Source organism: Balaenoptera borealis (genome assembly GCF_965194805.1).
Source record: "Balaenoptera borealis genome assembly, chromosome: 5".
NCBI lineage: Eukaryota > Metazoa > Chordata > Mammalia > Artiodactyla > Balaenopteridae > Balaenoptera > Balaenoptera borealis.
This window is the reverse complement of record NC_138862.1, coordinates 122,571,991-122,588,703: the sequence shown is the minus strand read 5'-3', so window position 1 is coordinate 122,588,703 and position 16,713 is coordinate 122,571,991. Positions and strand designations below refer to the sequence as shown.

Sequence of the window (16,713 nt, the reverse complement as noted above, 5' to 3'; positions counted from 1 at the left end):
TCAAAAATATCTGAGAACTAAAATAGAGAAGGAGCTCTGAAAGAAATCAAGAAGTGGCTTAGAGAAAATAACAATAAGAGTTTCTGACTCACGTGTGTGCTCAAAATTGCCTTTCAGTTTGCACAGTGAGCTTTCAGTGGTGGGCAAGATCCCTAAAGAGCTGTCTGCAAGGACTCATTTGTGCAATTTTGAATAAGAACTAGAACCGATACTTTATGACACTAACTAAAAGAGCTGTATGACAAACCACAAAGAGGTACACAGTTAAATTCAAATTATTGGCAAGCAAAGGAGTTTAGAAAACAGCATGAGGAGGTCTGTAATTCTTTGGGAAGAATAATGATTCTGCTGGCAACTAAATTCTTTCCAGAGAGATCAATTTTGAGAGGACAATTAGCTCCTTTTGGTTAACAGAACACCATTTACACTCTTCTCCATGATTCCCACTTCTGGACCTTCTCAGAAAGCATTAGTGTTACTAATGCTTGTGTATATACAATATTTAGTAACATTAACCTATGCTTACACACATCACACACAAACCTATGCTTACAGGACATCAAGGTTCATTGTGTGGTTGTAAATTATGTAAGAAAAAATGTACTACAATGGGTGTCAGGAGACCTGGGATCTATCTGGCATAGTTCGGACACTTAACTAGTTGAATGACTAATGCAATTCAAATTCATTGCCTGGTCCATTGTTTTCTTCTCAAAGAATTAAAGAAGATGGTCTGCATTAGTGTTCTTCAGATTGGGGTATGCAAGAAACCCACTGAAGGGTAGAAGAAAATATAAGAACTTCATAAATTTTTTAAACTTTTTATTTTATATTGGAGTACAGTTGATTAATAATGTGATAGTTTCAGGTTCATAACTTTTAATTAGAACTTTTGTGTATTTTAAGGTAAGTAAGTACCATTGTGGGCCAAAAAATACGCTTGTGTGCAGATAAGTGCATGATAAAACTATCTTATTTTATTTTTTTATGCTAAGGGTCAAGAAACTGTGGTAAATACTGCTCTAGATGATCTCTAAGCACCTTCCCATCTTAAGTGTCTGTGATCTGAATTGCTGTTTTTACATTTGCTTCAAGGACTGCATATATGGAATTGAAGAATTACATGGGACCCCCACGGCCTCATGTGGACTTCCTGACAACTAGATTACCTTCTCGACCTAGATCTCCTCAAAGTCTGGGTCTATGACCTCCTTCTTTGTATTGCTCCCCATCCCATAACAGTGCCCAGTAGACATCAGACACTCAAGAGCAGGTTTGTCAAAGTAATGAATCTCTATTTCAAGAAATATTTATCTGCTCTAAAAAGAGAATGAAGGAGAAATTATTTTTGATCCTCACATACAAATAAATGTTTATCTGGACTTATTAGTGGCAGAGTCTATTTTCTTCTAACATTTAACTTTTCTTATTCAAGACTATTGTCACGTACAGTCTCTGCTACTAATAACATTATTCAGTAGTTCTTTTCTCATTAAAAGTTGATGAAGACTTCAGATACAGAAGCTGAAAAATAAACATCTGCCACATGGAGCATGATTTTCTTTGACATTAAATGCAGACTTGAGGGGTTTCTAAGACTGGAGAATATTGCGTTTCTGGACAGGAAATATTGATTATATCATCAGAACACAGAAAGAGAGGGAGTGAGAAAGAAAAAAAATGTGTCTTGCTCTCAGGCGGCACTCTGAGGAGTTTTAAGGTTGATGGGTTATTTTTCCATGCCACACTTTTATTTATTTTTGATCTAGTAAAACGAGACGTTTCTGACAGGTTTCCTACCACCACTGCTGAACGTGAACCTGGAACTGAGAAGTCAAAGATTTAACGAAATGGAAAACTCCTTCAGGGAATATGAAGGATTCCAAGTTTGCAAAGAATACAATTACCGTCTAGTTTACTATATTTGGCAATGCTACGGTTGGCAGATGAATGATGAGTCTGTGGGATACAAGAATATCAATATAGAAAACAGCACAAATCTATGTTCTTCTTTCTAGATCCTCCAGTGCAGAGGGTAGGCATGCAATTAAGATTACTTCCTGTCTGTGTTGCAAGGTTTATAAATTTCCATTTAAAACAAAAAATTCCTTTAATAATGTAGTAGTGAGTACTTATGCAAATTAACTTGAGGTCTGGAGGAGAAGAAAAATATCCTTTTGTTTAGATCCCTGGCTTTCCACCTCAAATGTTGGTGTTGTCAGGTTTACTCCTTTTCAGTTTTCATTTCCTTGGAGTCACTGAAAACATGTACACCAATGTCACCTAAATCTCTAGTCAGCGGCCTCATCCCAGATATCCATGTCCAATTGCCCACTGTACCTTTCCATGTAGAAGTTCCACACTTGTATAGAATCCAGAAGACTTTCAAATGAACTAATTTTTGTGTCTCTCTTTCTGCTACATGTATTCACTCACATTCCCCATTTTGGTGAAATGAACCATTGATTCATTTGATATAATTCCCAGTATCCTCGACTCCTCTTTCTCCTTCAACTGTGTTAATCATTCGTGCCATCTGTCTTCTGAAAATTTTCTACACGCCTGTGCAGGACATGAGCAACTTTCTCTTTTCCCTATGGCTGCTGGCACCGTGAGGAGATGTTAAGTAAAGACAGAAAACATTTACAGTGAAGAAAGCAGAGCTAAATTTGTCCACTATTCAAGTTACATGTGCAAGATTGTCTGAATATTGAAACGATGAGCTATTTGGTTCAAGAAAGTGCAGGTGTGAGTTAATGAGTTATTATGCTAGGAGATGTACTCTACACCTGTGTTTATTGAGATGGCATCTTTGCGTGTTTGCCCTTGGTTCAGCAAGCTAGTTAATAAATCCCCTTGAGAATTTTGGGTGTCTATTGCTACAGCTTGAATGCCTAATATTTTGAGCCTCTGGCTCTTATTTTTGGCTGGGAAAACACTCAGTGCACCTCATTTGTTGGTGAATTGTTGGCTAATTAAGTTGGATTCATATGGTCCTGTCAATATGAAAGCAAGAACAGTTTGAAGCTGAGATGTCAGCTAATGACATGTATTTAGAAGCTAAAACCGGCCAGATTTGAGTTGAGAAACAATTCAAACTAAGTCCTCCTGGTGATTTGTTTTATTTACTGAGATCTAGAAATATATTTCCCATCCAGTCATGCAATGCATCAGTGGCAAGCCAAATGGAACACATTTATCTCTGAACTAGAAACCTTCTTAAGAGTTTCAGACAAGTATTCGCCAAGTCGAGAGATGATGGAGATGAGAAGTAATGAGCCAACTTACTTACTCAGATCAAGTAAAGTCTCAACGTGTCCAGTAATAGTCATTTCGTTTGGAAATCTTTCCTCGTCTGTTGCCAAAAAGAAAGACATTCCCAGTTTCCCCTTTTCCCGACCACTTATTCTACAAAAGCCTTTCAAGAGCTGACCTGACAGATAAGCAGGACCTGAGCTTTCAGGTGTCAGCTTTTCCTTATCATGACAATGTAATTAGGCCCTTGTCATTTGAGACCAAGGGGGGAACAAGGTTGGGTGATGGGATTGAGGTGAATTGACTGTTTATGTTGTGCTTCATGTTTGTGTGTGCTGAGTTCTTCTCTCAGTTCAGACACCTTGGTCAATTCCTTAGTGAATGGGCCAGAGCGACATTTGCTTTTACCCTTCTATGTGCAAAATTTTTTTCTGAGTCTCTTACTCTCTAGAGTCAGACTACAAAGCCCAGTAGCATTGCTTAGTACAGTAATCAGGACTTTTTTTCTTTCAGATTTTTACACATTTGTTTTCTTAGATGGAAACCATTCTAAGCTGAGTAAATAGTGGGCTATACTGTTTAACTTTTCGTATGAGAAAGTGAGGGATGCCAACGGCCTCCCTCCTCCTCCTTCACTTCCAGCTGACATAAAATATGCCCCAGGAACCTAAAAATGGAAGCTGCCTTTATTACAACAGTGCCTGGAAGCAGAGAAATCATTAGATGCAGTGTCAATGTTGCCATTAAAAATCTTACTCTTTGGGTGTTTAATGACAGTCCCTGAAAGTTTGCTTCTGGCAAAAACCTGACCCCCAACGTCTCAGCTGGGAAACAGATTATAAAAATGAATTTTCAAACCACCTGTCCAGCTGTGCTTTTTGGTTATCTTTATAAACTGAAAAGCAGCTTCTATGACAGGATTCAATGCCACCAGAGATTATGCTATAAATAATACTGCTGAATTATTTTCAATATTCAATTTAAAATAATGGCTCAGTAACCTAATGACTTTTAGAAAATAGGCCAAGAAAAATTCTACTTGATCAGAAATTAGGTATGCATGTGTACCAGGTACCTGACAGAGAGAATACCTCAGGTCATGTATTTACTCAAAAGCCACATTTTGTATGTGTGCCATGTCCTTCCACTACAAAATAATAAAATCTTTTTACCTCAGCAGTAAAGAAAACTGAGATACCAATTAATAGGGTGACATTCCTATCCCTCAGCAAGTTAGCAGAAGAACTAGAAATCCGAGACATACCCCTTAGTGGCTGATTTTGTAATTAGGGCAGAAACTTCCATATACATTCTCTTCCTTCTGTGCTCTCCCAGTTTGTGAGGACTCCCTAAAGTCCATTTCTATCTACACACCCTCATCTTCTAGAAAGACTTCTCACTTGCATTTGATATTCTGCCCAGTCTTCGTAAATAAAAGTTTTCTCAGACAGCACTTGTACATTTCCAGCAGCAGAGCATCAGACCTTTGGGTAATAGAAATGCCAACCTTCATTTGCATGTCTAAAAGCCACTTGTTTCCATAAAACTAAGTGCTTCTGTGTGACGATTGAACATTTGCAGGTGCAATTTCCAAGAGACTGAGATGAGGCGGCTGCAAATGTGGCCCTTGAAGTAAAAGATGATCAAAATAAGTCAAATGATCATCATCAAATTAGTAACAACTAAAAGTGAAAGCAGCAAATGTGGTCATGAGCAAGCCCCGCCCACCACACTGAAGTGTTCATAATGAATCTTATAAGGAGGTGAATCGAAAAAGAATAATGAAGACTGTGCAAACTGTCTTTGTAAGCTTGATTCTTTTTGTTTGTCTATCACTATGCACCTGGCATGAGATGGTCCCAAGCATCCTAGCCTAGAGGCTGTGCTGTCTTTGAGCCTCTCTTCCCTTCTGAATTGTCACCAAGTTATGCAGCTTCTTTTGTTGAAATACCTCATAGATTATTCCTTCCCTTGTACTATTTAGATTTCTTTGTTTGCAAGCAATAAACACTGATTCTGGCAACTGTAATCAGAAAGGAATTTATTGGAGGGAAGAAGCATAAAGGCAGCTCCAGAGATCTGTGGCAGGAATAAATAGAGGGTCCCAATAGGGTTTTGCTGTTGCAAAGTCTGGGTGCCAACAGTTGTATATACTTCTAACTCCCTCCTAAAAGTTCATATCACAGGGAAGGAGTGTCTGGTTGACCTAGCTTCGGATGTCCCTATTCTCTTCGGCAGGGGAGGGTGGAGTACCTTGGTTAAGAAGATGGTATCTGACGGAGGAGGGGTAGGATAATAACATCAGGATGCTATCCTCAGTGAAAGTGAGAACAGGTGCTGAGCAGCCAAAGCCGACATATGCCCACCATATTCTTTTAGATTAGGCTCTTGTTTCCCAAGGTCTCCATGTCTCCATTTTAACTTAAGAGTTAGGGAAATGAAATTGCAGATTAATGTAATTTATGATCTATCCTTTAGTTGATGTATGAATCTGCTCTGAAATATCCTGACCGGTGGACGTAAAGAATCTACAAGGATATTATCAGGCATAAGGCACTCACTAACTCATAAAACAGTCTGTTATTCAGATATTAGAAATTTTTCCTTTTGTTAAGCTAAAATCATTCATTCCATTGTTCAAAAGATATTGAAGGCCTAGCACGCTTCAGCTACACTGCTGGTGTTGATACAGTCCTCACAAACCTGACAGTCTAATATAATTTTGGCCCATCAATCCAAATTCTACACATCAGCTATGGCTCTATATTTCAGAACTGCGGAGAGTAAATCAAATAGCATGGTGAGGTCTAGATGCACATAAACAAACAACAGCCTTCCAGAAACTATAATGGAAGAAGTTTCCATTCATCATAGTACGCCAAAATATAAAATAGCTTAAAAAGTACTTAACAAGAAATTTGTAGGTCTAATGTGAAGACAACTATAAAAATTTACTAAGGGCCAAAAAAGATGAGTTGAATAAATGGAGAGACATAACATATTCCTCTGTGGGAAGACTCAACATTGCAAAAACACCATTCCTCCTCAAATTAATCTAAAAATTTAATACAACCCCAATCATAATCCTAAAGTTATTTTCTGCTTGAAACATAAGAAAGTTATTTTAAGTCGTTCTGGAATATAAATATGTGAGTATAGCAAAGAATCTCTTGAAATTGGGGAAGGGGGATGAGAAATGGATCTATTAGCTATTAAAAGGAACCATGGAGTTGAAATGATGAAAACAGTAAAGACCAAGAGCTCAGTGGAACAACAGAAAGCCCAGAACATATATACACATATATGTACCTACATACATGGACATTATATTGTAAATTCATAGGTTAAGTTTGAAGGGCGTTAGGATGAGTGAAGAACAATCTAGGAAGAAAATCAAATCCCTACTATATCTTGCACCTCATAGCAAGACAAATTCCAGATGGATTCCAATGCAAAAATAAAACCAGACAAGTATTAAAAAAAAGTATACATTATTATTAATAACAGTGGGCTTTATAAGTAGAAATCAATAAAATCTTGGGCTTTCTAAGGAAGAGATAAAATTAACCACATGAAACTTGAAAATGTCTATACCTACCTTTCCCTTACATAAACAAATAAAGCATAACATATTTAAAAGGTAAAGCCATGAATTGGAAAATATTTATAGCCTACACGACAGTCAAAAGGTTAATATGTTTTAATAGATAAAGAGCATCTGAAATTTAACGTGACAAAAATAAGCACTTCCATAGGAAAAAAGGACAAAGGTCATAAACAGGTAGTTCACCAAGGGAGAAATACAAATTGCCAATGACATATAATTAAAATGATTTCCTCAGTAAAAATATAATGAATTTATATCAGAATAAGATGGAACTTGATTATCAAATTAGCAGGGGTGAATATGAGTTTGGGTGATGAAGATGTGAATGAATGAGCTCTCCCTTACATCACTGGTGAAGTATAAAGGAATGCAAATTTTCTGGAGGATAACTTGGATAAATTTTTCCAAGACATTAAAATGTTAGCATTCTTGTTAACCCAGGAATTTTATTTTTAGGCAGATATATAAATAGAAGTTCATACATCAAGCTATAAGGATTACCACTGCAATCATATTAACAATGTTGAAAACTATAAACAATCAAAAGGTTGGTATAATAAATTATGGCAAGTTAATATGATAGAGTACTAGGCAGCAACTAAAAATAATACTATAGAAGAATATTTAATGCCATGAAAAACATTCACTATAAATTGTTAAGTAAAAAAAGCAAGTTACTTAAAAATAAAAAGGTAATTACATATATGTATGCATGTATATATTTAATTACGTATATGTATTTGCATATAATTAGATCAATCCAGACAAATACTAACAATAGTTATTAATAGGCAGTGAGAATACAGGTAACTCTAATTTTATTTCCTTCTGTAAATCTACATTTTCCAAATTTTCTACAATGTATGTGCCTTACCTTGGTAGTAAGAAAAAATAAAAAATATATTCTTAAAACAGATATATTTTGTTTAAAGCAACAGAAATGCTTTTCTTCAAATGAAATCTTAGGTGAAAACCCAGTCTGTGGAACCAATAAGAGGGGTGAAGTAGGGATGGCAGGCCTAGAGGTCTGCTCCCTTGATGGGCACCCTCGAGCCCTCACCTAGCAATGTCAGGGCTGGGGGAATTCTGCTGAGAACCCATTGTGTGTAAACACCATTTCTAGGTCCCACATGATGTGTTGTCAGTGAACCCATTCAGGGCCCCAGGATGGCTGGTTACCACTACAGTTACTCACAAACTATTTAATAGCTCATTTCATTTACTTCACTATATTCATTGTCATATGTTCATTCGTTAAGCACTTTCTGAAATGTTTTTCTAGATTTTAGTTTTGCGTTATATTAGTTTACTTGTGGATTAGAGATAAAAAGATTTTCTTACTGCATGAAATATCCTCAGAGAATATAATTTGCTTCCACACCATCAGATTTTATTGAAGGTTGATACGAGAAATGACTACATGAAGAATGGATCTCCATCTTCCCTAAAACAATACATTGTCTGTTATGGTGCTCAAAGGCCCTTACATAAAGATGCGTGTGATAAATTCCCCTGAAGTTTTAGAAAAAAAGTTTGCCCATTTTTACAAATAATTGTAACTTCCTTTTATAGTACTGTATTATTCCTATATAACTCATCATGTTTCCCTTTTGGCTTTGGCTGCCAGAAAGCTCGGAGCTGTATTTATTGTTGCCAAACCACAGCAATGAACAGCTGCCTTATTTTGCAGAAAAACTCTACCCCGAAGCACTTGAGTGTCTAGCCTCAACTAAACGGTCCCTTGATATGCATGGCTCATGTTATGAGTTGTCTCAAAGCCAATTTAGAAATAGGCAAGGATTAAATGATAAACAAACAAACACATAAGTAATTTGGACTAAGCAGGCTTGGTCCTTGGCAGTGCAAAATGCTCACACCTAAAGTTTGATTTGCATCAAATGCCTTTCGGGCATGTTGCTTAATCTGGAGTACTGTTCTGGATGAGCGCTCCCCTGGGTGCAGACGTGGACATTTGGGTCTTTCTGCTACCAAGGCCCACACATGCATCGACCCACCCCATGACGCTGGCTCCTCAGAAGTGATCTGCATGGTATCCAATAAGGGTATCAGGTCAAAAGCATAGCAAAAGAGCAAGGCACAGATAAACTAAGAGTTTATACGTGGACCATAACCTTAAAAACAGTTAAGAAAGCAAGATATTGCTGAACTGGATCAGGAAATAGACAATCTTCACAAACAGAAACAATCTTAAGCATTGGGATGTGTGTATGTAAGTGTGTGAGTGTGTGTGTGTGTGTGTGTGTGTGTGTGTTTATTACAACGATCAACAGTAGACTAAAATATATCAGGTGAGTTAAGGTACTTCTTTACCTTTCCAGAAGGTCAAATATGTATTCTTATTGTTAACATTACTTACATCATTTTACAATATGGTAAGTGCTGAAAAGGGCATAGAATGTGGAGGAAAGGGAACCACAATTTTTTGAATGACGTACGTAAATTGTTTCCTCCATTATTTCATTTAAGAGACACTTGTATCCTTTCTCTTTGCAATGCATAAGCTCTTTAGCAACCTTTCTAATAACATGGTAAGGCTCTAATATAATGGATGTTGCGTTAGAATGGTTTGGAATGATGCTGGGCCTGGTAGGATGGCCTCTGGTAATGCAGTCTTGATTATAGTGTCGTAATAACTGGCAGGTGGCTGTCTGTATCAGCAACAGACACCCTCAAAGCCTGTGGAAATAGCTTGGTTCCCATGGCTATGAAGTAAGGTGGGTCAGCTGCCCAGAGCAACAGATTATCATTACAAAAAAGATGTGCCATGGCTTTCACAGGAGAGGCCAAACCAGCCTAGAAGCAAATGGACGAGGCAGGCTTCTGGGGCCCCAAATATCTTCCTACTCCTGGGGGCCTGTCTCATATTCTATAGATAGAATTTCATTCAAGGTAGCAGTGCTTGGTACCCATTAGCCCAGGCTCTAGAATCAGATCTCCTTATTTGAAATCCCAGCTCCACCACTTACTGTTGGCTGAGTAAACTGGGCATAGTTGCTAACTTTGGGTCCTTCTGTAAATGAATGAGAAAATCCATGAAAGGCAGTTAGCCAGCACCTGGCTCATGGTATGCTTTCACTATATATCAACTGTTATTATTATTTACACTTAAAGTACCACCTTTTAAAATGCAAGTACCCAGGGAGGCATACCTTATTCCCAGTTAGTACTTCGGAGGGGGGCGGGGGGAGTCTCACCACTTGAAAGTCAATTAAGATGTAGTGAGCAGCAAGGGATCCAGGCCTCAAACCCGGGAGAAGCAAGGAGCTAAGCCAAAGGAGAGAAACAGCTTTGAAAGTTTGCTCAGAGCCACGGTGATTCCTCTACATGGAAAAGTACCCAATCGTTGCAGCTAGCCAAGCGCAAACCCTCGCTGTTGCAGAAAGGCAATCTAATTGCCGAATCCAGATACAAGGATGCGTGGCCCCTGGGACCTTAGGGACTGCCTCTCTCTCTATCAACTGCTGCATCTCAGAGGACTCTACATACAGACTTTCTACAGTAAGAGACATTAATTAAACCGTGAAGCCACCAAGTGAGCTCCTTGTTTTCTGGCCTGCCATGGAGCGTATGCAAAGATTTTTAAACACGGCTGTGTGTGGAGGTGAGCACACCAGGAGAGGCTGCCTACGTGGGCGCTGCTGTTAACAGCCAATGGAAGGCCACCACCCTTTTCCACAAAGCGGCTGTGCATCCCTTCACACTCTGAGCAGAGACTCCTATTTGTAAAGTCAGCCATCACCTCAGTATACCAGTCATTCATAGATTTCAACATCCCCTTCCTGACCAGCAAGGAGAGAAGAGGAAATGGCAGTTTGGAGACTTTCAGTTGACCTGTTGTATAAATGGATGATTTTTTTTCTTCTCCCCAGGGTGCCCAGGAGAGGCTGATTCTGACACAAACCTATAGAAAAGGGCCTCCATTTCACCTCCGGCTGGGTCAGGGAGGGGGGCATGGGGAGAGGCAGGGGAACACATGTGTTCACACATCCAGTTTGCTGCGCTGGACAAAACACTGACCTGTTAGGCCAGCGGCCTCGGCAGAAAGGAAGGCGCTCCAAGACAGGAGGAAAAACAGGCCCGTTTCCAGCATAGGGAACTCACACAGTTTGGTAAACTTGGTCAAGTGACAAAGACGCGTTAAGGGAAATAACAACTGCTTTTATGAACAAATCTCCTTTTTGGCTGAGAAAAACGAATCTGGTTGTGTTTTAGATGAGAGAACTAATTTTCAGACCTGACCGTAACTCTGACTGAGACTTTACTTTGAAGGCCAGCAGGAGTCATGCTTCATTGCGGGCTGAACACTCCTATAAAAATGCAAACTGGTGTTCAGATAAAAAAGACGTCTTACTAAGAGGATAAAATCAGCTAAGTGTAGACACAAAACTTCTAAAATTTGGCCTCAGCCCTTGGGGTGTGCCCCTCAGAATACTGGCAGATCTGGGAAAACAAAGCCGAGGGGAGTGAGGCTGGGTGAGACGCTGCCAGTGTGTCAACACTGCAGGAGGCCACTGCTGCCCAGGGAGTGCTGGTCTGGGGACAGATCACCTTGGAGAACCTTCTCTCTTGGGGATAGAAATTGGATCAGGAGGAGCATTTATGTTCAGTGATAGGGAAACTGCCTGGACTCTCTTTGTAAAAGTAGGATGGAGGAAAATGGGTATTATTTCTAGGTCGAGCAAGATGCCCTTTGGCGGGCAATGGTTCATTCTGGCCAGGATGACACTTGGTCAATGGTCTATAAATTGCAAATAGAACAAAGGCACAGTGATCTGAGTCAGGCAGAGAATGGGCTATGGGGAGATGATTAGGAGTATGTGATGGATGGGAAAGGGCTACATTGTAATTGTGTCCACCGCTAGGCGGAAAATGCCCTGACAGATAAAGAGATGTTATGCTGTTGCATTTTTTATGTTTCTACAACAAAGTGTAAGGAAGATTCCATATTAAGAGATGTTTGGCAGCAGGGCAAGGAAGCAAAAAGTATGACCACTGCGTTAGAAGATCTGGGTTTGAGTCTTGGCTCTGCTAGTCACTGGCTGTGTGATCTCTGAGCAGCATGGTAACCTCTGTGAGCCTTATTTGTATCCTAGGTGAACTGGCAATAAGAATAATACCTGCTCATACAATGTGCAGAGGAACATGCAATGAAGATATTAAAAATGTTTTGTAAAGTCTTAGAAAGCACAAAATACTAAGGATAATGTCATGGTTGGGAGTGTGGCTTCTGGAAGGCAACTCTACCTGGGCTCGTATTCGTTGTATCAGCTTAGACGGGCAGACTTCCAGCCTCCAGGAATTTTTACCTTCCTTATCAATTTGTTTACTTATGTGTCCATACATTCCCTGCACACTGGGCAGAAAAATGTTCCAATCTCAGCCCTTCCACCTCGTGCCATCCCTGGGACCAAAGGCCTGGTTTTAAACTCCTGCCCTAAAATATTCTAGCTGTGTGGCCTTAGACAAGTTGCCTAACCTTATGTGTCAGTTTCTTCAGCTGAAAATTGGGGGAATAACAGTATCTCCCTGCCAGGGTTCTTATAAAAACTATCTGAGATAATCTATGCAAAATACTAAGGACAATGGCTGGCACATGGTACAGTTCTGAACATATGTAAGATGACATAATTAATATCATGCTCATTATTACTGATATGTGACTCAGAGTGAGCTACTTAACCTTCTTGAGCCTCGGTTTCCTCCTGTGTAACCCTGTGTCTTACAGGGTTAATTCGAATAAGAAGATATATATAAAGGCCCATGCTAGACATTCACTAAATGCTGTGATCATTACTATTACTCTACTCCAAACAACATGTGACTTCCATCGTAATTCCACTTAATAATTAAGAGGCAACAGGGAGTAGTGATCAAGAGCATGGTCTGTCTCTCGGTTTCACTCCTTGGGTTTGATCTTGGCTCTACTTCCAAGCTGTACGACCTTGGGCAATAGCTTACCCTTTCTAAGCTCCAGTGTCCAGTAAAAGTAATATCTGTGTGATATAACCATTGTGAAGGTTAAATGAGTTATTGCATGTAAAACAAGTAGTAGGGGGCCTGACATGTCTCCAGTACTGGGTAGATTGTTAATCATTATTTTTAGTTGGAAGTCAGCCCTACCTTTTCCGACTTACTTTTGTCAATGGAGTTGACATTCTCCAAGGTTTCCAGGACATGACTTTGGGGTGGTCTTTTGATTCTCTCCTCTTCCTTATCTCTTAGTACCAACCAATCACTAAGTCCTAGAGATTCTTCTAAACATTGGCCTCCTTCCCGATTTCCCCCCACAGGTTATCATCACAGTTTTCCTTGATCTTAATCTTCCTTCTCTCATTCACCCTACATACCAGTTCCTTATTTATGTTTTAAAAACAGAATTTTCATTGTGTCCCTCTCCTGAGCAGAAACCTTCAGTAACTGTGGACCATAGAAAGATGCCTGGGCTCCTTTGAATAACACTCCAAGATACTCCACAATCTGACTCCATCCCACCTGTGTCCCCTCATCTTCCACCGCTCACCAGCCTGAGCCCTCAGGTCCTTGCAGGCACAACTGCCATGTGCCATGTCAGTGCCCCCTCCGCCACACCTCCATGGATGCTGGTCTTCTCCTGAATCTCTTATCATGTGACTTTTGCCTGTATCCTACCCATCTTTCAGGTCAAGCCCAAGTCCTACTCTGCATGTAAATACTGCTTTTCAGATTATTTTCCAGAATCATAAGATTGGCCAAGAGTCTGTTGGACTATCCCAGACACAGTGGCCTCATCATCATTTGAATTTGTATAATCTTAATAAGGTGGCTGCAGCTTTAGCCCTCACTTTCCAACCAACTCTTACTGTAGAGCTTGTCTTTCCAAGTTTGTCATTAGTTGAAGGCAGAGTCCATGTTTTATTCATCTTCTGACTTATCTTAGAAAACTTTAGTAGAACCTAGCCTTTTAGCAGTTGTTCAGTGAACTGTTAGGCTAGTCCTCATGAAAAAAGACCCCAACATTTTGCTTTCTTTGCCTTGATCCCTGACCCTTCTTGCATCTTTCTCCTTTCTTACTTCTCTTTTCCCCAAGGTCTCTGGTCCTTTGTTCTGCCTCTTCTCTGTAGCCTCAGTTAACACTTGACATTAGCCTTCTGGCTTTCCTCTTCAAATCTGACTTATTTTTGTCCCATCCAACTGCTGTGAGTGAAGAGCTCACCAGACCAGCTTCTTTCCCTGGCTCAAATCCTCTAGGAACTTTACCCATCCTCCCACCTCTCTGCTGAAAAAGAGGGAGTAAGATGACACAATTGCCTGGATATGGCAAACATCATTTCTGCTTTGCTTGCTGTTCCCCTTCCATAAAAGAGCTGTGGATTCTCGTTTAAACTCACAGTGATCTTTGGCTTGGCCAACCCTGTGAACTAGTGATTGATACAAGTTTGAAAAGGAGGCAGAGAACACTTAGTTTATCACTCCCAGTCAATCATGTTTTATTCTTGACCTTGGATCTTCAGTTCTTCCTCTTGACCTTAATATATCCAAGCCTGATACCCCCTGGCCACCTATATTCCTAGGTGGGAATTTTTTTAAGACTGTTGCTATCCTAGGATCAGACAGTATGAGCAGTGCTAGAACTGGCCTTGGACAGGAAAAGAGCCTGGGCCCCTCTTCCACTGGTACCGACCTATGCTTCGAGGGGTGGCTTGGAATCAAGATGGCTCCAGTGGTGCCCTACTGCACTTGAACAAGACTGTCTAACCATTTCCTAGCCTGGAATTTGTCAGTCCTCAGAAACGTTCCAGGGAAGCTGACTGCTCTTAACAAGTCCCCAGCTTTCCACACAAGACAAAGGATATCAGTGCCGTGACCACAGCATACGCAGACCCCATTGCAAATGAGCCGGCGAAGATCCCCAGGAAATTCCCCACGGACTGGAAGAATGCCGCAGCGTCAAATGCATTCGGATTCTCCTTGGGACTGTAAATGGATATAGAACTGAAAAGAGAAGAGGGTGAAGGTTAGTCAGCGACTCCCATCTCATGGCCCAAACACCAGAAGTCAGAATTTAGCACCCACTTTTGGGAAGGGCACGTTTTCCTACGAGGTTAGGGGCTGGTTGGAAGCTTTCAGGGGAAACGGATGAGGACAGGGAGAGGTGGAGAAGGCAGAAAGCTTTCCGCTTCCTTACAACCCAGTTCCATGGTATCCATATATTGCTGTCCGTTACTAAACATTCTTATATAGGAAGGGTCGTAAGGAATATTGTTTCTGAGCAAACTAGGCATTAAAACATGGTAGGTGTATAAGGAATCTGCTGAGGAGATGATAGATAACTGTGAATTATTTAGTGGCCATATGTCTTCAGTGCTGTTATATATTCACAAATGTTCCTGATAAAAAGTGTACTTTTATGGCCTGTGCACAAATGGGCGATACAAATCACAGCATGCACAAAATATTCTGCTGTGATCTTGTCATAAACCACAAAGCATTGCTCCTCTCCAGTGTAACCCTTCAGAAACAGCGCCCAGAGGACGCTCAGAGCATCACAGTATTAACCCCTGGGGAGAGACAAAAACCCTCCTTTTCCCACTGAAACAAATGGCAGCAGCTGCCTGAGGTTATCTTTTATACCCCAATTCTGGTGGCTGCCAACAGATTTATATCCACAGAGAAAAATCAATCCACCAATAGGCAGTCTGTCCACTTAAATATTTTTGAGGATGTCATATTTGTTTTTTTTTTTTTTGTAACTGGGGCCTCAAATCCCACAGTGTTAATGTAAAGGACAAGGTGTGTCCTATGTTAGGAAACATGAGCTCCGTATTATAGCATCAAAATGAACAGATGTGCTAGAACCAGTAGCTTTCGGGAGACTAATGAAGTAACTTTTCAGATTTTTTTTTTGCACTTTTTATTTTAATACAAGGTCTTCAAAGCTAATCAGACAAAATCAATAGTTTCTCAGCGGCTGCTGGGAGGGACTTTGTAGCTCTTAGAGAGCAAACAGTACACCAGACACACTGACTTGAGATTAGACAGGATTTTACAGAGATGTAACTGAATCTCTTGTGGCTCGGATGATGAGAGTACGTTAACTCTCTGACCTGACATTTTGTGTCTAAAGACTAGTTAAGAGAGAACGGGGGAGTGGGTTCCAATTTTCCCTGGATGTCTTTAAACCCCCAAAGTAGGCCAAACACTTCTCCTTTTTTTTTTTTTTTTGAATTTTATTTATTTTTTTATACAGCAGGTTCTTATTAGTTACCCATTTTATACATATTAGTGTATATATGTCAATCCTAATCTCCCACTTCATCACACCACCACTTTCCCCCCTTGGTGTCCATACGTTTGTTCTCTACATCTGTGTCTGTATTTCTGCCCTGCAAACTGGTTCATCTGTACCATTTTTCTAGGTTCCACATATATGCATTAATATACAACATTTGTTTTACTCTTTCTGACTTACTTCACTCTGTAGCACAGTCTCTAGATCCATCCACATCTCTACAAATGACCCAATTTCATTCCTTTTTATGGCTGAGTAATAGTCCATCGTATATATGTACCACAACTTCTTTATCCATTCGTCTGTCGATGGGCATTTAGGTTGCTTCCATGACCTGGCTATTGTAAATAGTGCTGCAATGAACATTTTGGTGCATATGTCTTTTTGAATTATGGTTTTCTCTGGGTATATGCCCAGTAGTGGGATTGCTGGGTCATATGGTGATTCTATGTTTAGTTTTTTAAGGAACCTCCATACTGTTCTCCATAGTGGCTGTATCAATTTACATTCCCACCAACAGTGCAAGAGGGTTCCCTTTTCTCCACACCCTCTCCAGCATTTG

At 40.1% G+C, this 16,713-nt stretch overlaps 1 protein-coding gene across 1 annotated transcript in view; it reads right to left on the bottom strand.

The window, feature by feature from the left end:
• SLC9A9 (solute carrier family 9 member A9) overlaps positions 1-16,713 on the bottom strand; it is a 555,669-nt gene that overhangs the window by 276,027 nt on the left and 262,929 nt on the right. Inside the window, exons 7-8 of the mRNA XM_082393417.1 lie at positions 14,707-14,854; positions 10,901-10,997 (exon numbers count right to left, since the gene is read on the bottom strand). Of these exons, the coding sequence (XP_082249543.1) occupies positions 10,901-10,997; positions 14,707-14,854 (245 nt within the window). The remainder of the gene's footprint in view (positions 1-10,900; positions 10,998-14,706; positions 14,855-16,713) is intronic.